This window comes from Podospora pseudopauciseta, assembly GCF_035222475.1.
Source record: "Podospora pseudopauciseta strain CBS 411.78 chromosome 2 map unlocalized CBS411.78m_2, whole genome shotgun sequence".
NCBI lineage: Eukaryota > Fungi > Ascomycota > Sordariomycetes > Sordariales > Podosporaceae > Podospora > Podospora pseudopauciseta.
The window spans coordinates 2495714-2516388 of record NW_026946663.1 but is presented as its reverse complement, the minus strand read 5'-3'; the positions used below and the strand labels follow the sequence as shown (position 1 = coordinate 2516388).

General features: G+C 51.2%; 9 protein-coding genes across 9 annotated transcripts; 7 read left to right on the top strand and 2 right to left on the bottom strand.

Moving 5' to 3' along the window:
* The first annotated feature begins 48 nt into the window (after positions 1-48).
* Positions 49-3548, top strand: QC763_206830 (uncharacterized protein). Its single transcript, XM_062909733.1, has 2 exons — positions 49-1116; positions 1176-3548. Exons 1-2 carry the CDS (start codon positions 1015-1017, stop codon positions 3390-3392), a joined length of 2319 nt encoding a protein of 772 aa, XP_062768545.1. The 5' UTR covers positions 49-1014; the 3' UTR covers positions 3393-3548.
* A 753-nt stretch (positions 3549-4301) lies between these two features.
* On the top strand, positions 4302-5594 carry QC763_206820 (uncharacterized protein; the record flags this gene model as incomplete). The annotated part of the gene is made up of 1 exon (XM_062909732.1): positions 4302-5594. The coding sequence occupies one exon, from the start codon at positions 4302-4304 to the stop codon at positions 5592-5594; it is 1293 nt and encodes a 430-aa protein (XP_062768544.1).
* A 2235-nt stretch (positions 5595-7829) lies between these two features.
* QC763_206810 (uncharacterized protein) lies at positions 7830-9053 on the top strand (the record flags this gene model as incomplete). Its single annotated transcript, XM_062909731.1, has 3 exons — positions 7830-8728; positions 8786-8867; positions 8930-9053. Exons 1-3 carry the CDS (start codon positions 8479-8481, stop codon positions 9051-9053), a joined length of 456 nt encoding a protein of 151 aa, XP_062768543.1. The 5' UTR covers positions 7830-8478.
* A 523-nt stretch (positions 9054-9576) lies between these two features.
* QC763_206800 (uncharacterized protein) lies at positions 9577-11310 on the top strand (the record flags this gene model as incomplete). Its single annotated transcript, XM_062909730.1, has 5 exons — positions 9577-9960; positions 10033-10397; positions 10451-10576; positions 10630-11131; positions 11197-11310. The coding sequence occupies 5 exons, from the start codon at positions 9577-9579 to the stop codon at positions 11308-11310; spliced, it is 1491 nt and encodes a 496-aa protein (XP_062768542.1).
* A 157-nt stretch (positions 11311-11467) lies between these two features.
* Positions 11468-13620, top strand: QC763_206790 (uncharacterized protein; the record flags this gene model as incomplete). The annotated part of the gene is made up of 2 exons (XM_062909729.1): positions 11468-12364; positions 12427-13620. The coding sequence occupies 2 exons, from the start codon at positions 11468-11470 to the stop codon at positions 13618-13620; spliced, it is 2091 nt and encodes a 696-aa protein (XP_062768541.1).
* On the bottom strand, positions 13499-14982 carry QC763_206785 (uncharacterized protein). Its single transcript, XM_062909728.1, has 3 exons — positions 14280-14982; positions 13844-14205; positions 13499-13783 (listed from the first exon to the last, which is right to left on the bottom strand). The coding sequence occupies exons 1-3, from the start codon at positions 14428-14430 to the stop codon at positions 13682-13684; spliced, it is 615 nt and encodes a 204-aa protein (XP_062768540.1). The 5' UTR covers positions 14431-14982; the 3' UTR covers positions 13499-13681.
* A 691-nt stretch (positions 14983-15673) lies between these two features.
* On the top strand, positions 15674-17176 carry QC763_206780 (uncharacterized protein; the record flags this gene model as incomplete). The annotated part of the gene is made up of 4 exons (XM_062909727.1): positions 15674-15863; positions 15924-15995; positions 16114-16312; positions 16369-17176. The coding sequence occupies 4 exons, from the start codon at positions 15674-15676 to the stop codon at positions 16826-16828; spliced, it is 921 nt and encodes a 306-aa protein (XP_062768539.1). The 3' UTR covers positions 16829-17176.
* A 535-nt stretch (positions 17177-17711) lies between these two features.
* Positions 17712-19467, top strand: nob1 (20S-pre-rRNA D-site endonuclease nob1). The gene is made up of 5 exons (XM_062909726.1): positions 17712-18138; positions 18202-18398; positions 18453-18702; positions 18762-18897; positions 18952-19467. Exons 1-5 carry the CDS (start codon positions 17910-17912, stop codon positions 19427-19429), a joined length of 1290 nt encoding a protein of 429 aa, XP_062768538.1. The 5' UTR covers positions 17712-17909; the 3' UTR covers positions 19430-19467.
* Positions 19463-20157, bottom strand: NOP10 (snoRNP complex protein; the record flags this gene model as incomplete). The annotated part of the gene is made up of 2 exons (XM_062909725.1): positions 19463-19913; positions 19974-20157. 2 exons carry the CDS (start codon positions 20155-20157, stop codon positions 19909-19911), a joined length of 189 nt encoding a protein of 62 aa, XP_062768537.1. The 3' UTR covers positions 19463-19908.
* Between the last annotated feature and the right edge of the window lie 518 nt (positions 20158-20675).

The following is a 20675-nucleotide window of genomic DNA, read 5'->3' as shown; positions in this document are numbered from 1 at the left end:
CAAGTCACCTGTCTACAGACCTTTCTGCACTGCCTCATCTTTGCCGGTTGACGTGTTTTGCTCTAGAATGCTCAATGCCAATAGAAATCCGATGAGTATTCCGTCGTTCGCCGACGTCGACGTCGGGGCAGCAGTCGCAATATCGACTTGCTTCTTGACCGCCCTTGAAGAGCTGCAGCTTCACTGAGGCTCAGCCCTACATGTGCATACGAAGTTACGCATGGAAGGTCACGTGCGGGGGCCTTTCCGGACCACCTTTCCATGAGCCCAGCTGGTCGGGTCAGACCCCGCACTTTGCCGTGGGAAGTTGGGAAAAGCAGGGAAAAGCTTAATCTGATCGATCCAATCGCAAGCTTTTGAGGGGAGGTGGTATCAGGGGCTGTGTTTATGCAGTGGAACAAAAGGAAAGCTTCGTTGCATTTCTGCCCGAGGAGATGCAGAGAGGAATGTCGTGTTCCCAAGGGCGCTTGGGATGGCTACTGTTGAAAGAACCGACACCCATGTATGGGCCGTGATTAATAATGCTGGTATTGCAGTAAAAATTCCTCCAGCCACATGAAACTGTCTTGATGCTTCTGCATGGTCTGCAATGCATGGCAGGCCTCTGATGGTGGTGGTAGTGGTGGTGGCGCGGGGTTACTTTCCGGCCATCTCTTGTGGTCGCTCCTTCTCCCAATGCAATCATGCAGGCACCGCCTCCTGCAAAAGGACTCGAGGTAATGACACTATTGACCGATGTCAACCCGACGCTACATTTCCTTCTCGCCATTGGCTTCCATCCGGCTTCTGCTGGCCTTCTCAATGTCACTGCCTCAACTCTCTTCCGCTCCCGATTTCGTTCGGCATGGGTCCTGCCCGAGTGACTGATGACGCATCCCGGAGCTTGGATTTATCTTCACTTCTGTCCTCCTTCTGCGTGGGATCAAGATCTTGATCTCTCCTCCCTGAGGTTTCAATTTTGGGAAAGTCCAAGAACATATTTTGCTCGCAGGTTCCGACTGTTGGCACTTCGACATGACTTTAACATTCAGCCACATGAGCGCTGACTCGTTCATCGAGCAACAGCTGAAAGGGAGGAAACGACCCAGAGTTCGGGAAGCTGTGTCTTGCTGGCAGGTAAGATGAGTCCCTACTAAGCCTAAAGCTGGATCACATTGGATGTTGACATGGGGAAGTGCCGGACGCGAAAAACACGATGCGATCGCGAATCTCCCTGTGGCCAATGCAAACATCGTGGTATCGCCACCGAGTGTATTTACAGCACTCCCAAAGACCGCCAGGACGTTCCAAGATCGCGATCAAGACTGCGCGTTCCTTTATCGTCCTCAGCTCCCTCACCATCAGCACAACTATCCCCTGAGGGCCCGACACAAACACACACGCCACCAGACAGCTGCTCATCAAGAGGGGAAACACCAGAGTCCACACCAACAACGCCATCACCAGCCGAAAAGCAGAATGTTGCTCGCACACCGAGAGGCAATGCCTACAAGGGCACTGCATTCAAGACTCGCGTGATGGGCCTGAGCCATTGGTTGGCTCCATGTAACGAGATGACAGTGTTGAAGGCAATGTTGGATCACTCGCCTGAATTTCACACTAGTCGCAAGGCATTTGCCGAGCTCAAAGCTCAGCTAAGGACATACAACAATGTCTCCGAACCGTCAGTGGGAAGGGACAGCACCAGCCTTCGATCGCTATTACCCGAACGACAGGAATGCGATGCGTGGATCGCGAAATACTTCCAGACATATGGGCGCCTGTACGGAATCCTCGACCAGCCAGCTTTTAACAGGGATTTGGATCGCATTTATTCAGGTTCCCTCGATCATCCGGTGCACATATGCAAAATCCTGCTAGCCGTCAGCATCGCCATGCAGAGCAGCGAACAAGAGAGGCACCGTGGGAGGAGATTGGCCAGGGCTGTCGAGAATTGCATATATACACCAAAGTTCCAAAAGCCATGTTGTGGTGTGGTACAGGTTTTGCTGCTACTAGCAGTCATGAAGAGCATTTTGGCGTCGGAGACGGACAAAATGTACGATTTGCTTCCGCTTCATGGGCTGATCAGGGATATCACAACCAGCATGGGTCTTCATCGCGACCCAGCACTCTTCGTGGAGGTCACGCCGTATTTTGCCGAGCTCAGAAAGCGCCTCTGGTGGTGCTTCGTGCGGTTGAATTTGGAGTACTCGATACGAAGTGGAACACAGTTCAGTTTGCGCTTGGAGGAAAGCGACTGCCCATTACCACTGCCGATCAGTCTCCGTACGTTAGACCGGGAATCCGACGGAACGACAGACTCGGATCTTGAAAGGACAGTCGAAAATGATATCAAGTTTTCGGTCGCTGCAGCAAAGCTGGCCCAAGTCATTGGACCTTTACACCAAACGCTTTATTCACCCCAACCTCCTTCTACCAACGAACTTCAGGCGCGTCTTCGAGCGGGATTTGGGAAGTTCCTGACAGAACTACCACCTGCACTGAGATCTGGCGCCAAACCCACAGACCCAATCGAGGAGCTTCAGCAATCTCTGATCTCGATCCCAATGACCAGCTTCCTCTCTATTACTGGACTGGGCAGCACATTAGGCACATCTCCAGAAGCTTCGCAACGCAGTCAGCTGTTGGAACTGTGGGACAATGCCGCTTCTGTTTTGCACCAGTTTCGCAGTTTATGCCAGATTAGCTCTGACATGAGCAACATGGCCTGCCAGCTATTCTGGACCGATGCTGCTCGTTCGGCGATGGCATCTTGCTGGATTCTTGGCCGACTACGCCAGCTAGACAACATCCACATTCTCTGCCACCCACAAAGGACAGGGTGTGTCTTCCGCGAGCTGTTGACCAAATCTCTGGTTTTCCTGCAAGACCTATGGCAGACGAGGTATCACCTAGGAGTGGTGGCAGCCAAGTTCAATTTGTTGCTGGCGGTCAGCATCAACGTCACATCAAATCTGTACGCCGATGACGTCGACACAGAGACATTCAGGCAAAGACTCTTTGACGGGGCAGCAACGGCAGCACAAGGGCTGATTGCGAATATGCAGCATGGCGTGCAGCTACGGCAGCAACAACAGTTCTCTGTGCCACTCATTACGCTGGATCCTCCACTTCTTATGTCCGGTTCTGTAGAATATCCCACGTGGGAGGTGTCGGATACTGGCGTAGGGCTGTTGGGTGGTCCGGACCCCTTGTCCCGGGCCAGCACACCTTTGTTGGGGCCTGATTTTCTGCCTTTCGATTATCCCACGAATATGGATTTTGCTGGTACTATGTACACGAACAATGACTTTGGGTTTGTCATGGGGACTGGGGGGATGTTTCAGGATAATATGACACTGGGATTGCCGCCGTTTGTGGAGCAACAGGGGATGGTGCCTTTATGGTAGATTTATTGGGGGTGGAGTTTGGGCAGGGAAATAGTTATTGATACCAAAAATGAATCTCGAAATATCTCTTTCCAATCTTACCCTCTCCCCCTCCCCAAAAAAGAGCTTTACAAACCATTGAAGATGAACAGCTATTCATGGTTCATGGCAGATGCTTCAGGGCAACCATGTTTGAGAAACCAGTGCGCTTGCCTCAGCCTTTATGCTTTCTTTCACTCTGTATTTCATCCAACATTGTTTAAAGATTCGAAACCACAAGTCAACCTCGCAATTTGCCTCTTTTATTGAGGCACAGTTGGTGGGCTGATTGAGATTCACGTAGGTATGTAGTTGCCCCTTGAACTCCCCCGGTCTGTATGTCAGGGTTAGGGTCAAAATATAGCGCAGCAAAGGTACGAGCAGTGCACCGCGTACAATAATCCGGTTTCTGGGAAAAGGAATGGGCCTGTTTGGGGATAGAGGTTGAAAGAGAAGAAGAAGGCAGTGCCTGCAAGACCAATCTGTGTTACAGGGTACAGCAGAAAAACAGCCGGACTTTATCTCCTGTTTTTGGGTGTTTTGCGATTGGAGCGGATTCAGGGGGGAGTGGGGCTGCATAAAGGGGGCTGTGTTGCATGGCAACGGAATGGGCCGACCCTAACCCTGGGAGTTAAATTTCTTTTTTGGGTTTCTCCTCGGAGATGTTAGAGTGGGTGTTTGTTCGGAAGGGGTTGATGGCGAGAGGAGTTATTGGTACGAATAGAAGAGGGACAGCTGGTGGTGCGGCTGAAGAGCTAGTTGGATTGAGGAATACGGTGAGGATTGGGTTAGCTTGGGCTCAGCTGGGTTGGGGTTGTAGGCTTGAAATCTTGGGCTCGTGGTTTCCGTGAGAAGAGAGTTGTGACGCTTTTGTCCATCATCGATCCGAAAATGGCTCCGGTATCCATCACTACTGCGCTTTTAGATCTTGTCGCCGTCGTCGGGGAAACGGCAGCGGCGGTTGCTAGGTTTTGTCGGCGTTCCCGAGACGCAAGGTCTGACCTTTTGGCAGTGACAGGCGAGTTGGCGCAGCTTCAGCTCGTGCTCGAGTTGCTGAGAGAGGATACGGTTGTCATTGATGACGGCGCCATACCCGAGGATGTTCACAACCGTGCTCTTTCGACGATCGGGAACTGCTCGAATGTCATTGAGGAGATCAACAAAACCCTTGGCAGCTGCGAGCGCCCCAATCGGGGCCTGCAGTGGACGTTTGCGATTAAGGCTGAGGTTGATGGTCAGCGGGAATTGTTGAAGGCTCACCGAGATACACTGCACATGGCGCTGGATGCCGTTGCTCTTTTGGCTGTTAAAGGTCTTAAGAGTGCTAAAAGTCAGGTTTCGGTGACTGTGCACGACGTCGGTTCGGATTCAGAAGAAGTGATAGATGTCTGCACCGCGGTCACCACCCCCTCAACCACTGGGGACCAGAATTTGGGATTAATTCAGAACACCGGAGCTGTCACAATATACACCGAGGAACCACCACATGATCCTAGATCCCAGTGGGATGACATCTTCGAAACTTTGGATCAGGACAGCAACGGGATTATAAACGGTGACGAGGCGGTGCCGTTCTTTCAACAGTTCAACCTACCAAGCCAAACCCTTGCTGAAATTTGGGACCAGGCAGATGAAGGCAGCCGAGGATATTTGGCCAAAGGACAGTTCGCTCATGCAATGGAGCTCATTCAGCGCGCCCGCCACGACCAGCTCTTCAACAAGCTTGACGCAGGAGGGAAAGGATACCTCCTTGGCACGGAAGCAAGCCCCTTTTTGGAACAGTCCTGTCTACCAGTGGAGACGCTGGGGAGGATCTGGCAGCAGGTGGACAAAGACAACAAGGGGTTCCTCAGCAGGGAGGAGTTTGGGATGGTGTTAGATCTTATTAGGGGGGAAAGGTTGGTTGAGCCGGAGGATAAGGCGCGGTTTGATGAGGTCTTTGCTAGGCTTGATGCGGATGGTAAGGGTATGATCACAGGGGAGGAAGCGTGTGCTTTCTTGAATAATTCCAAACTGCCGGATCTGGTGTTGGGACAGATATGGGAGCTGGCAGATGTGGATACGGATGGGTATCTTACCAAGGATGAGTTTGCCGTGGCGATGTATATGATAAAGCAGCAGAGGATGGGGGTTACGAGACTGCCGAAGGTTGTGATTAGGGGTGTGAGGTTCTTTGATTCATAGGCATCAGATAGTCTGATCATCATGTAGGTAAATTACTGGGACTGCGACTGGCGGGACGGTCTAGGCACATCGATCCGATACCTCAAGTGTGAAGAAAGGTTATCATCATCCTGATCAAACCGCAGTCTCAAGGCTCCGGCTAACAGACCGGAAAGGCGCCTTTTCCACACAAGATATGTTATGACGGCCGTACCTGCCTGCTCAGTTTGGGCAGGTGCATCCGCTGGTCATCTGTCTGAGTGAGGTCGCTCCGCTGGGTGCTCCGGCCAATCTGGGCATGTTTGTTTTCTAGCTCTTAACTTCTCGCAGTTGACTTTCCATAGCTTTGAATTCAACTCTTACATTCCATCAAGATGTCCATCACAATCCGCCCCGCGTAAAAGGCGACCTCCACGCCATCGTCAAAATCGCCCAACTCGTGGCACCATACGCGGAAAACATACCCTACCTCTACCCAGAAGAATACCGTCCAGATCACCTGAAGAGACTCCGCAAAGGATATCGCTTTTGCCTCTTCTCCCCAGATTTTATCTTGATGGTTGCAACAACCCCCGACTCAGGAACCAGGCGACATCGACATGCAGGGTAGCAAATCCATCACCACCTGCGCCATCTGGACCAAAGTTCCCAAAGACGGCTCGAATGACGAGCCAGTAGATATCATCAACACCACCTACGAGGAGCTCACCAAGGAGCCGGAACAACCGCTAGGAAAGCCGTCCGACAAGCAGCCCCCCGATACAAGGGAAAATAACATCAGCCAGTGCCGTATGAAGGCCTTCAACGCTGCCGTCGGGCGGGATTGGGAGTATTACCAGAACAGACTTGGTTAGAGACGCATGGAATTGGCCGAGCTCTCTACCTCGCCAGGGTATCGGCGCCGTGGTGCGGCAACAAAGTTGTTGGAGTGGGGGAAGGAGGAAGCAAGGAAAAAAAGAAAGGGCTATTAATGTCATTCCGACACCAATGGGGGAGGCCTTGTATGTCAAGCATGGGTTCAAGGAACTAAGGAGAATGATTGTGCAGGTCAAGGGGAATGATCAGAGTTTAGCCTTTGCGCCCATGGTGTGGAATTTAAAAAAGGAAATGAATTAGAGGGGAAAGGCATGATTCAGATTATGGAGGTATTTAGCATGGATGGAATTATTGGTTCAGCAGCGGTACAGCGATGGGTCATGGTTGCAGTTTTATGATAGAGGTCGCTTGACGACTCAATAGTCATTGTTGGCCAGTCAATGATACTTTGTTTTCATGTATTTTTCCCAGGCTTTTGTCCTGTACTTTGACCCTGAACTGCACAATTGCACATGGTTGAGACCAAAGCTTCCCTGGAAAAGTGATCGCAATATGCAAAAGATGGAAAGGTTCGGCTTAAGGCTGAAGGTCCCGTTCCTTGCCCTGTGAGAACTCCCCCGGCTCTCTCTGCCCATGTCTTACCGCCCAAAGTTTGGCTTGAAGTTGCATGGTAATTGCCATGATCTTCTACAAGTGTTAAGCACACACAATCTGTGAGCGGATATACCCCTTGCGTCGGCCTTTGGCTAAGGACGTCCTTTTGGTACGATACAATCACGAGGAGCCTTTACTGAATCATGGATCCCATGACATGTCTGATACGGGACTTGGTCCTGTGTAGAATTTAAATCATAATAAAAAGTTGAATTAACTACTAGGGAAAAGAAAAGATAATTGGTCGGCTATGTAAGAGCGGACTCCCCTAAATATGCGTGGAAAAGGTTACTTTGCCGCACTCCCTTCGGCCTTTGGTAAAGCCTATTGGCAAGCTACCCTTATATTGCCCTGTCCTTCAAACCTTTTATTCACCAAGGCCCTTGGCCCTATAACAATGTCTATGTAGGGGTTTTCTACACCGAGGTAAAGCGAGTCTGCTCACGATAAATAGAACCGCCAGGCTTGAGACAGAAAGCCTACGCGAAAGGTTCCCATGACGCCATTGACTTGTGAGCCGTATTTATAGCTAATGTGACTCACCGTCACCTGTGCCAGGTGAATGGTTTCCTCGTGGCCTTGAGGTCACCAATCTATATCTATTACGAAACCACGTGAAAAGCAGAAAGAAGTGCCGCATGGAGTTGTCACTCGTGCCAGCTCATGCAACCTACTGCCTAACTCGGCTATCAACCGGCACGCAGAGCCTCTGAGTGACATGAGTTTCTGCGAAAAAAAAAGGAGCTGCCCCCACAGGTGGCCTCTCGGCCAATCCAAAGCATCATCGTTGTTGTCTGCGGTCAGTTGTTCCTTGCCATATCCCGTAGATACATAGCTCTTGAACAAGATCCTCCTCAGGACTGGACTCCCCGAGCCCGTCTAGCTGAGTGAATGGAGAGGGCCGTGCTTCCAAAGCCTCTATTTCCCCCCTTGCCTTTCCTGCTTTCATCCCAACTCCCCTATGCCAAGAAAATACCAGACACACGCATTTTTCTCCTCCAATAAAATCTTCCAACCGTATCTAAGCCGCAACGACGCCGAGCAGAGCCGCAATGACGCGCGCAGAGCCGCACTCGGCCGGCCCGAACGACATCACTGGCCGAGATTCTGTGACTCCCAATCTCCATCTGATCTTGTCACTTCTTCCCAAGTGGAGACCAAGCAGGCAACAAGATCATTGTTTACTCTTCTGTTCGCTCGAGATAACCAGATTTGCGAGCAGATAGCGGAGTTCGCAAAGCCCCACGCGTAGAGCGTGGGTCACAAATTCCCAGTATATATTGAGCACATCCCATCCTTTTCTGCCCTCCCAATTCTCTTCGCTCCCAGGCTCAACAGGATCATCTTGTTCTTCTCTTGTACTCAAGCATCTAACCTGTCCCACCACCCATTCGCCACTCCTTTACCTTTGCCCAAGCCTCTCATTACCGCCAAAATGGTCTCTGTTACCTTCTTTGCTACCATCCTCTCCATGGGGCTTGCTGTCCTTGCAGCCCCGGCCAACTTCAACAACACTTCGGTGGTCGAGGCCCGCGACAGCTGTGACTCCACGAAGTCTTTCTGTCCCAAGGGTGACCGTGGTCAGTGCAACCCCGGAGTTGACGGGTGCATGCATATCTATTATTGCGAGCACATCTGGTCTCAGGGCGACTGTGCTCACAGTTACTCTTGGACCGGCGAGTGTCGTAAGTATTCCGATCCGCTGTTTCATATTCTTACTCTTGCTGACGTCCCATTCTCAGGTAACATTCCCGCCAAATTTGACAATGCCATCAGCTCCATTGCCAACGAGAATGTCGACCAATCCGACTGCCACTGGTTTGAGTAAGTGCGCCCTCTTCGCTTCATGACATGGCCAGTGTGCTAACCATCATCAACCAAAATAGTGGTGCGGATTGCACCGGCGCCCAGTATTCGAACGAGAACGACCAAAACCTTGCCGATGGCAATGGTTGGTGGAACGACCGTATCAGCTCCTACCGCTGCGACTACCATGGCCCCGCTTCTTAAGCCCGCGGCATCAGCTTCCTTTCTCTCAATTCTTAGCTGGTTTTCCCCGTATCAATCGACATCTGGAAATGGGTCGGAATGGGTTGGGCGTATGGAAAAGGAAATGGGTAGACAAGGGTTGGGTGAATGTTTCTCTGAATAACAAGGCGTTCCGGTTTCAGGGGATCTTTCTAGACTGGCCGATCTACAATGAGGTTCATGGCAAAGCTTTTTCTTGTGACTGCCTTTTGCCAGTGACTTGTGGCTGACATTGTGCTAAGGGTTTTGGAAAGGTGACCAAGTGCCCTGCATGAGAATGCCACCTCGCTCAAGGCTTAGCACTCCCAGAGAGTATTGCAAGCTCCAAGGACAAAATCGCTGCAGCGGTCAAGTGTTGAAGTAGCTAGAGCTATCGCCAATCACCACACTCGCAGCCAGCATGACCCGCCAAGAATGAGCTGACATTGGCATCGATTTCTTTGACGGCAGCTCCTCGTTTTCTCCCGACAAAAAGCACTCAGCCCAAACAACCACCAGCGTCAAGATGACCACATTATGGCTCTTCCTAGCCACCGCACTGGCAATTTACATCGCCCGTTGCTACAATTCCTACTCCCGCCTCTGTCACATCCCCGGCCCCGCACTCGCAAGGTTCTCATCCGCCTGGATGATCAAAATGCTCACCAGCGGCAAGGTCCACGAGAACATGATCGCCACCGCCGCCAAATACGGCCCCTTGGTACGAATCGGACCCAACGACCTGCTTTGCACCGACCCGGAGACCTTACGCCGGATGTCGAGCGTGCGCTCGGCTTACACAAAAGGAGTTTTTTACGAGACGGGGAGGATCATCCCGGGGTATAACAACATTGTTTGTGAGCGGGATGAGGAGAAACACAAAGCGCTGAGGACAAAGATGGCAGGGGCTGTAAGTGGACAGTTTCCATGGCGACCGTTGCAACCGCAACTCATACTGGAGGAGAGCTAACAAAAGAAACAGTACAACGGACGAGAAAACGGGAGTACAGGCTTTGAGGAAAGTATAGATCGACAAATGCTCAACCTCCTGGCATTGATTGAAAGCAAATATGTCTCCTCGCCCGGCAATCTGCGGCCGTTTGATCTTTGTGGCAAGACGCATTTCTTCTCGTTGGATGTCATTAGCGATGCTTCGTTTGGTAAGGCATTCGGGTTCTTGGTAGAGGATAGGGATTTGCATCAGTTCGTTGAGATCAATGACTCTGCTCTTCCGGCCATGAATTTCCTTCAGGCTGTGCCGTCCTTGACAAATATCGTTTATCGCTGGCCGTTCAATCTGGCGCTTCCTAGGGACGTGGACGGCGTTGGGTTTGGGCGTTTAATGGGGTATGTTGTTCCTCTCGTGAGGCCTGGGGGACTTTTTGCTGACAGCCCGGTAGGCTGGCAACGGGTTGCGTGGAGGAGCGGCTTCAACCTGATGCAGAGCCAGGGCGGGATATGCTCCAGGCTTTTATCAATGGTGGTATGACGGTGGATGAGTTGGTGCAGCATATGTTTGTTCAGATGTAAGAGCCCTTTCTTCGATACTATGTGGTGACCCTAACCAGAGATAAATCAGTGTGGCAGGTTCCATTACGACGGCGGCAGCTATTCGACATACCCTCTTGGCCTTGATATCTACCCCTTCGGTGTATGCGACTCTCCAAAAGGAAATAGATGAGAGTGTCTCCTCCGGCCGCGTCAGCCGTCCGGTCATTAGGGATGTCGAAGCTCAAGCCCTTCCGTATCTGCAAGCGATGATTCGCGAGGGCTACCGAACCTGGCCATCAGTTGTTGGCCTGGGCAGCAAGCAGGTGCCGAAAGGTGGTGATAGTATTTGCGGGTTCCATGTTCCGGAGGGCACCCAAGTTTCGCATAACTACTCGGGCATAATGCGATTGAAGGAGGTATTTGGGGAGGATGCTGACGTGTTTCGACCGGAGCGCTGGCTAGAGGAGGAGGCCGACGCAGAGCGGCTGAAGTTGATGAACTCTGTGTTGGAGCTTGCGTTCGGGAATGGAAAGTACCAGTGTCTGGGGAAGCGAATGGCGCTGATGGAGTTGAACAAGATCTTTTTTGAGGTAGGTGTTCTGTTGATGTGTCAGTTGAAGAATCTATACCTGTGCTGATCAAAAAAAAATCACAGCTATTGCAGCGGTATGATATGGCGTTGGTTGATCCTCACAACCCGATCAGATCAAGCAGCGGGGTATTTTGGATTGGAAGCAATTTGATGTTGAGATTAACAAAGAGGTCGTAAATTTTGTCTAATGCAATAGAGGAAGCGAGAGTGCCTTCCGACTCCAACAAGTTGCATGAGATGTGCTGGTGGACCGGGGGCCCCTCTTTTCTATTTTCTGCCCAACAGCCTGCCAACAGTGCCAACCCCGCACATCACCTTTCTGCAGCTTTGAAAAATGGCGAATGTCGATGACGATCTCAACGACATCAACGATATACTCGACAGCCTTCGTTCAAGACCACCAAGTCCGGATGAAATCTCGTCATGCCCCTCTTGTTCCAGGATTAAAGATGAATCCCTGCCAGGATACCGTTGCCTTCGGATTGGGAGCTCACGAGGAATCTACCCAAGTACTTGCGCTCGCTGCGTGTTTACGTCCGCGGTTGGAGAAGCCTGTGTGGAGCAAGGGATTCTAAAATGTGCAGATTTTGACACCGACAACAAACCCAATCACTTTATTGTTTGGCAAGTCGAGAACGACGGTTCACTCGTACTTCCGAGATGGTCTAACCTATTATCGTCTGGCGGAGGTTCCGCGTACTACCTTCCGAATGCCATATCATTTGAGATATTGACCGCTCCCGGGAAGCCATCTCCATTTCCCGACATCCCTATTTGGGGCCCAAGATTGGCCTGCCCTAGCAAGGATGATGGCGTGAGCTTTGACAAGGTTCAGGCTTGGTTGAAGGTTTGCGAGGAAAGACACTCAATGTGTGGTAGGGTGTCTGGAGCTCCAAATTTACCGGCAAGGGTTCTTGATGTTCGCCAACTACCCATCAAGTTGTATGAGCCACGTCCCGGTGAGTCGAAGCCATATCTGTGTCTTTCCCACTGCTGGGGTGGTTCGAGACCGAAATGCATGACTACATCATGGACCCTCGAGACCAATCGCCAGGAGATTGTTTGGAACGATCTCCCCACAACATTTCAACATGCCATTGATGTTACAAGGCGTCTAGGATTTGAATATCTGTGGATCGACTCTCTGTGCATTGTACAAGACTCGGAAACGGACTGGCAGCACCAGTCGGCTGAAATGATCTTCATTTACGAGAATAGCCATCTTACTTTGGTTTGTTCCCTTTCCCTTTCTCTCTGGGGTCCTCACTAACAGCGTCTCTTCTTCCACTATAGTGTGCCACTGCATCAGAGGATGACAATGGTGGATTCTATGGAGACGTACCTACCGAAAGAAGGCCAAAAGAAATTACAGTCAAAGGACCAGACGGAACAGATTACGAGCTGCTGGTCAGAACGGACCTGTCGAATCGACATCTTCCATTGCCTTGGGGAGTTGACCACCACGAAAACCGAAGGAAGTATTTTCCGCTCCTGACACGAGCCTGGGTTTTTCAAGAGCGCCTTCTATCTCGCCGATTACTGCACTTCACCAAGGAGGAGCTCCTCTTCGAATGCGCAGAACTCATAACGTGCGAATGTCACCCTGGGGTTGGGCGATACGATTACCGGCCAAAGCACAGTGAACCACTCGACAAACGTGTACTTTCTCTCTCCGAGGCTGCTTTGAAGGCACCCAAGAAGAAGCCAGAGAGTCTTGAAGAAGCCGCCAACCTCGAGGTTAATGCGACGCCCTGGGGGAGAGCAGTAGAGTGCTACACAGCGCTAAGTCTTTCATATCCACGAGACAAGCTACCAGCGTTGTCAGGAGTGGCCAAACAAATCCAGAGACGTTTGCGGCCGGATGACGAATATCTTGCGGGACTATGGAGAAGCACGCTGCTACCTGATTTATGCTGGTGGTCTGTCGGCTATCAGCAGGCGCCACAGCGGTGGCGCGGGCCAAGCTGGTCATGGGTATCAATCGACGGACCCATCGCCATGAACAAATTCCGACAACGGGCTAAGAACGATGCTTGCAGCGTTGTGGATGCAAGCGTACTCCTAGCTGGTCCAGACGCAATGGGAGAAGTCGAATCGGGGCACGTTATTTTGTCAGGAACTATTTGCGCCGGACGAATGAAACAGGGATCTCATGTCGATCCCAAGATACTGCGCTACCCCAAATCTTCATCTGTTTACGACCTTCTACTGGCAGTCAATGGGGACGAGAGGCTGATGTTTGTAGACTGCCGGGATTACCTCTACGATGGCACGGTGACAGTTGGCCAAGAGATATTTTGTCTCCGCATGGGCCTGTACAATGACGCTGACGAGTTCTGCTTGATCTTGAAACGGGCTGGCAAGGTGGAGACGCCAACTATCAATGAATCAGGATGCTATGAGAGAATTGGATACATGATGGGCTACTCTGGTGATCTCGATAGGTGGTGCGAAGGGAAAGCCAGGTCACTGATAAAGATTATCTAACATTACATCCAAACCATTATTATGTGCCACTCTTTCAAGGCCATTACTTGGGTCTTCCCGATTACCAGCTGATTGTGCCAATGAAAACCGCAAGTAGAGTCCCGACACTCATCATCGAGACAGAAGCATACGCGAGACCGGAAGCACCAGCAGTAACAGGCTCCTGAACACCCGCAGGTTAGCGACGAGGCACCAAGGCTTCCAGGGGAAGGCAACAACATACACTGGTGGAGGCCGAGGCGGGTGCGGTCGTCTCAGCTCCTGTCTGAGGAGGTTCGGTGATGGAGGGTTCAGCGGCGTCAGAGGTAGAAGACGAATCAGCATCCTCAGTGAGAGTAACCGGGGCCTCTGAGGTAACAAAAGAGCCGACGGGAGTGACTGTTGTGGTGGCCGCTGGCTCCTCTCCTCCGCCCGAGGGTGATGGGACAGCAGACAAGCCGCAAGCTTCAGCAGCGGCTGTCAAACCATTGCCGTAGTGGCGCCAGATGTTGAACTGATTGGCACATTCGAGACAGTCCTCGAAGAGCTCGACCCAAGTGGAGTTGTCGCAGTGTCTACCGGAGCGCGAGCCACCAAGGGCACCTCCTGTAACGGCAGGTGTTAGCTCTTGTTAGAGGTGCCGGTGTGGGTGAGATATTGGTTGAGGTTGGTCAACGTACCACAGTCGGAATGGCACTCAAACTGGGGAGTGCCAGGGGCCTGGCGGGCTAAGAGGGCACCGACATCGACATTGTCTTGAGGAGAAACGGCGGCTTGAACAGCAGTCCCACTGAAGGCGGAGAGCAGGACGAAAAACAGGCGACCACGCATTTTGAAGATGCTGCAAGAAATAACGACGAGGAGGGCACGAGATGGGGCCTGCACTGGGAGGGAAGGATGGGGTCAAATGAAGTAGGTAAATACGGGGAGGTTGTGGGATTGGCTACGAGAAAGGTAGAGGTGGGTGTACCTCAATATATCTGAATGTACCCTTGTCGAATGAGGATGGTCCTTGACCCCGTCGAGCGTCAACCCAATGTCGGGTCCGACGGTTCGGGGTGGCCAGGGAAGAGTGGGATGCATGGCGGCAGAGGTTGGATATTACCTAACGAACTTGGCAGTTCAAAGTCGGCTGAAGGATTCAATCAGGTATCTTTTCACGACAAACTGGATTTGTGAGGCACATTCTGGCATTCTGCGATGTCGGCTCTTCATTTCTGTGGAACATCCTGGCTCACAGAAGTGGACCCAAGCTCGCCGGAGCTGACAACCACCAATCAGCTTCTGGTGATGCATCTGATAAGATGGGTGCCCACTGCGCCGAGCAAAGTTATCTGATCAAATTTATCTGATCATCTGATTGCCAAGTCTGCCAGATCCCATCACGACAAATCGGAGGGCTCGCAGGAGAGTACCATTGAATGCCACTGTTAGTCAATCCTGCCGGTGACTGAAAAGAATCAGATCATTCCTGCCTAAACGAGAGGCTCGGTGCGGTTCGCTGAAAACTCAGAGTCACTGGACTGACAGCCCAGCCTGGTCGACACTCTTCACTCTCATCACACCGCTGTCATGCCAAGTTATCGTTCGGCTTCCGGCGTCGTTATCTCACGCAAAACCCGGATTCCTGTCTTTGTCGAGACCCATACCTGTAGCATATCTTGGCTAGAGCGGAGCAGCCAGGAATAATTCTCACCCATTTCGCGGGGAAAGCAGAAAAAGAACGCAAGTTCTGGGCAAGTTGTTGCTATGCCGAGGATACGCTACCATACGGCATTGGTAACAACACATGTTGGAGTCTTGGAAAGTGTGATGTGTGGTGGGGGTGGTGGTTGGGCAGGACTGACGAAAAGATAAAAGAGGAGGGGGACGGAACCAAAGTGGCCACCGGCATGTTCCTGTCTTATCCTTCTTTGCACAAGCAGCATCCTCCATCTTAGCCGAATAGTGGTCATTTCCCCGCTTCTCATCCAGCTTGACACCATTGCACCCTTCTCAATCTTTTCTGGGATACCATCTTCAATCTTCTTTGCATAACTTCGTTGTTATCAGGTCACCCTTTCCCAACAACACAATGGTTCGACGATTTCAGCAGGCTGTGGCCCTCGTTGCAGCCACTGCCACTGGTGTTTTGGCAGCCTCGGAGAACATGGGCCCTGCCTCGTTCATGTGGCCACCTGACAGAGCCTGGTCTGAGCACACTGACAACGAGGGGCCTTGTGGTTCTATCCACAGGGTTCTTGAACGGACGAAGTTTCCTTTGAGTATGTTTAACATCATTAGGTCTACATTCTAATGAGGAAACACTTGCTGATTGCTTGTAGGTGGCGGAAGAATAGCCTTGACAGCCCAAGATGACTCCTACCACGCCCAGATGAGCATCTCATTCCATAATGGTACGTGCATCTTTGCATCCTTGCTTATTTCCTGTTATATCGACGCTTATACAAAAATTCAAACTTCGGCTACTACCATCGCCAAAGAGAGATGCTAATAATTATGGCCGTTCATCAGACCCCCAAGAGCAAAAGGACTTTGGCTTCGTCCTGAACACAACGCCCATCACAGAGATCGATCCAGGGCACACCTGCCTGACCATTCCTGACCCTCCATCGACCATTGCCCCCGGAACCAATGCGACCATCCAGCTCATGTATATTGCCGACTTTGACCGGCCAGAGAACCAAACCTTCTACGCCTGTGCCGACATCCAGTGAGTCCTTCTTTCCATTTTACCATCACCGGTGTCTGTACTAACACCAAATCAAGGTATGTCCGCGCTGCCGACTTCCCACAAGACACAATCCCGTGCTTCAACGCAACCGACTCTGAGAACGACGTCCCGGCACCCACTGCCACTGGTCTCCCGACCAACCTCCCGGGTCACGGTGACAACGGTCCTCCTCTCAACACTGCTGACCCAGAGCCATCGAGCAGCTCTGTCCCATCGAACAACAACGGCAACAACAACAACAACAACAACAACAACACCCCCATTGAGTCTGTCAAGACCGGTCTCTCCAAGGGTGCTATCGCCGGTGCGGTGATTGGTACCATTCTTGGTGTTGCTGCCATCATTGGCTTGGCTTTCCTGTTCTATCGTGAGCGCCAGAGAAAGAACAGACTTATTGCCCAGCGTGATTCTGGGAGGGGTGTCCCTTGGGTTGAGGACCCTCCCAAGAAGTCGAATATTTCTGCTGATAGTGTGGTTTTGGGGACGAGGTTGTAGAGACATAGTGGGATGGAGAAGAGAGATGGTAATGACTGATATGACATTATGACACTCATTTGGAATATGGAGCAGAATCATGGTGTCTTGAACTCGCAATCCCGTGAACACAAGCACATACGACCATAGGCAGTTGAATACACGGGATCCCGTCCGCTCTCCCCTAGTTAAGCAATTGACCGCCAGACCAGTACTCAGGTGGGTGACCACTGGGGAATCCCTGGTGTTGTATGTTTTTGGTGGTTTTGACTTTTTGGAATTTGGCTTCTGGTATACCCCGAGGTAGATACTCTCCTTAATGCAGATGAAGAAATGAAGGTTCATTGTTACTCTTGCTGAATGAATTGACCATCTATGCCACGACTAACCGCCCAAGGTTGATGCCTATTTTGTCGCAACTGCTCTAACGCTATTTAGAACTCGTACCCTCTTGAGATCACCACAGTTGCCATGAAGTTGAAAAATGCTTGGAACGCCTTCAGGTTTATACGGACCAGGGAAACAAGAGTCAGAATTGACAAGGGAAAGCTTTCTGCTGCTATAAAGCCTCCATTAAGAGAACACTGTTCACCTGCCACAATGTTGCTTCAACGTTTTGTGTTTGACCTGCTATGAGTCATCCATGTTGGTGTTTTCATCACCCCTTCACCGAGTATGTACAACTTCTTGCACCGAAAACCCAGAGTATCACGCAAGAGCCACGAAGCCAAACGAATTCAGTATAGTTTCGCGGACATCATCACCTTTGAGAGAATTTGAGGGTCCCTCCTATCTCATAAGGACGGTGATCATGTTGAGTGAATGAAGCAGGACAGTTCATAATGCCAAGACGCCTTGAAGTCCAAAGTGGGCCCAGGGGTCTTGTGGGTCTTATTCCTGACCGCCTTTCGGCTCGTGTGGGATGGATTTTGGGAACGGAAATTCTGCCAGTTCAACCCCACATGAATTTTTGGGAAATTCATGCATCACAAGCCCAGGACGACCACGATATTGAGCGCCCCGGCCTAACGATTGAATCGCTAACATCTTTGGACTCCTCGATATTCTGCTCGATATCCTCAGGATCCAGCCAATCGAAATCATGGAACGACAACCAGAGCCCAGCGCTCAAGCGCCCAAGATCGAGGACCCCGCCCCACCCGAAGTCGTCGAGAATGCGCCCGTCGCAGAACAGCCAGCCCAGACCTCAACCAAGCAGGTCCACTCCTTGGTGATTGATGCCAACGCTATTATCAGAAACGATCCAACAGTATCAACGCTTCTTTCTCAGGCGGAGGAGCTGTACACCATTCCAGCGGTTGTGTCCGAGAGTGTGTGGCCCTGGGAATATTGACATCTTGGGACTGCCTCACTAAAACTTTTGTGTTTTTCAGTTCGCGATGAGGCCACCCGATCACGATACCAGACGACGCTTGCGCCATTCATCAAGCTTAGGACACCCAAGCCCGAGTCGATGGCGTTTGTTACTGGCTTTGCGCGGAGGACGGGTGATCTGCAGGTGTTGTCGAAGCCCGATTTGCAGCTCCTTGCCTTGACGTATGAGTTGGAGGTTGAGAGGAATGGTGGTGATGTATGGCGCCTTTCATGCGGCTTGGGATATTCGGAAGGCTAATGCGTTTAACAGTGGCGCTTGAGGAAAGACCCAACGCAAAAGACCGTGAACGGAAAGCCACCGGCCAAGCAGGAGGAGACCAAAACTGAAGAGCAGGATGCTGCACCAGAAACAGTGACTGAAGCGGATGCGCCATTGACTGAGACAACACCAGAGGAGGTAGCGCAAGAATTGGAGAAGGTTGACCTGAACCAGACGCCAGTTAAGGCTGAGGTTGAACAGGCTGAGGCGGAGGAAGATGATGACGAAGAAGGGTGGATCAGTATGTGGCTTCATGAATTACCCTGAGAAGTTCTTGTTCACTAATACATACACCCGCAGCTCCCAGCAACATCAAGAAGTACCAAGCCAAGGAGAAGGCCGGCGCCGGAAAGCAACAAACCCAGCGGTTTCTTCAAGCAGCTCTTATTACGGCGGATATGGCCATGCGAAACGTTGCGCTTAGAATCAACTTGAAGTGAGCGACCTTCGCGCGAGAGCTCAAATGAGCAATGAGCTAACAATATCACAGCCTGCTTGACACCAGCCTTACCAAAATCACCTTTCTCAAGACCTGGGTTCTAAGATGCCACGGCTGCTGGAAAGTCTGCAAGGACACCACGAAGCAGTTCTGCCCATCCTGCGGACAGGCTACCCTCACCCGTGTGTCATGCAGCACGGACGCGTCTGGCAACTTCACATTGCACCTCAAGAAGAACTTTCAGTTCAACAACCGTGGCAACGTCTACAGCATTCCCAAGCCAACACACGGCTCTTCCAACACCAAGCGCATTGTTGGAGGCGGCAAAAACGGCTGGGGCAATGAGCTAATCCTGGCTGAGGACCAAAAGGAGTATGTCAGGAAGACGGATGAGGAGCGCCGCACAAAGTACAAAGATCTGATGGATGAGGATTATCTTCCCAGTATTCTCACCGGGTCAAGGGGCCCTGGGAACGGGAGGATCAAGGTAGGTGCTGGTCGCAATATCAACGCCAAGAAGAAGAGGTAAACAGCACATATAGACAAACAAAATAAAGTGTACATCCTGCGATGGTGCCACAAAAATGCAATTGTGGGTTTGTGTGTGTGTATTGTTGCTGAATGTCAATGACAACCTAGGGGATAATTCCACAAAGTATGAACTCCCTGAACACCTAGAGAAAAACAGAGCCCTTTTCCATTTTCCCCGTATGATTATGCGCTGGTAGCACAGTTTCGCTGCTATCGGCTCCAATTCATGTTCTGCTCCAGTTTAACTGGCAACAAGTAGTGAAACCACTTGTCTTCTTCCTCCTCCTCTCAATCCTGCCAAAAAGACTTGATTGGGTGATGGATAGAAAATGGAGCGCTGAATTGACCTGGTAATAGCGCTGTTGGGTATCTCCTTCTGTCGACCTATTTCCTACACTTCTCCTTCCTGCTCGGCGCTGTTTATTTGCTGCTTTTGGTATCGTACTGGATGATGCGATCGCGAAGTATATTTTTATTTTACTCTGTTACACGCTCGCGGGTTAGCTTCTTTTTCGACAAAAACGTGACGGAACGCGACATACTCTTCTCGGCGGCATCCAACAAGGCAGCATATCTCTTGCGCATCGCGAGCCGGTGGCGGGACCACTTGTCGTCGGGGGAGAAGCGCGCCGGGTGGGCAGAGCGGGTGACCTTGCCGTCGAGGACCTTTTTGAGGGTGTACTGGCGGCCGAGGCCGTCGGCGGTGGGGATGTACATGAGATGCATTTTTTTGATTGGTTCGGTGGTGGGGGAGGTGGTGTTGTGGTTGCTTCTGGGTGGTTTGGTGGTGGTGACGGGGAAAGGCCGAGATTTCGAAAAGCAGCGGCGAAATCTTTGGGATTTTTTTTTTGCCAGCTTCGATGCTGGCCAAGGATTGATCGGGCGGTGAGTTGTCCGTGTCGTCGATGGTTGCAAGTGAAATGCCGATATCACGTGCTATATTGCGATGCTGCTGGTTAATGGCACGGGCCATTTTCGGAGTTTTCGTTTGCAAATGACCGTGGTGCGGGTGCTGTGGGGCGACTGGTGGGGCATTTTAGAACGCCAATGGCCGGTAAACCAGGCACCTTTTGGATGTGAAAGTGAGATGTGAACGTGAAACTTTCTCTTGATTTATTTTCACCTTCTTTTTATGCGCAGTGTGGCTTTCGATACTTAAAGCATCAGGATACTTCCCTTACAAAACAACAACAAACAGACAAGAAATGCGCCTGAAGGAACTATCAAATCCCACCAGCTTCCAG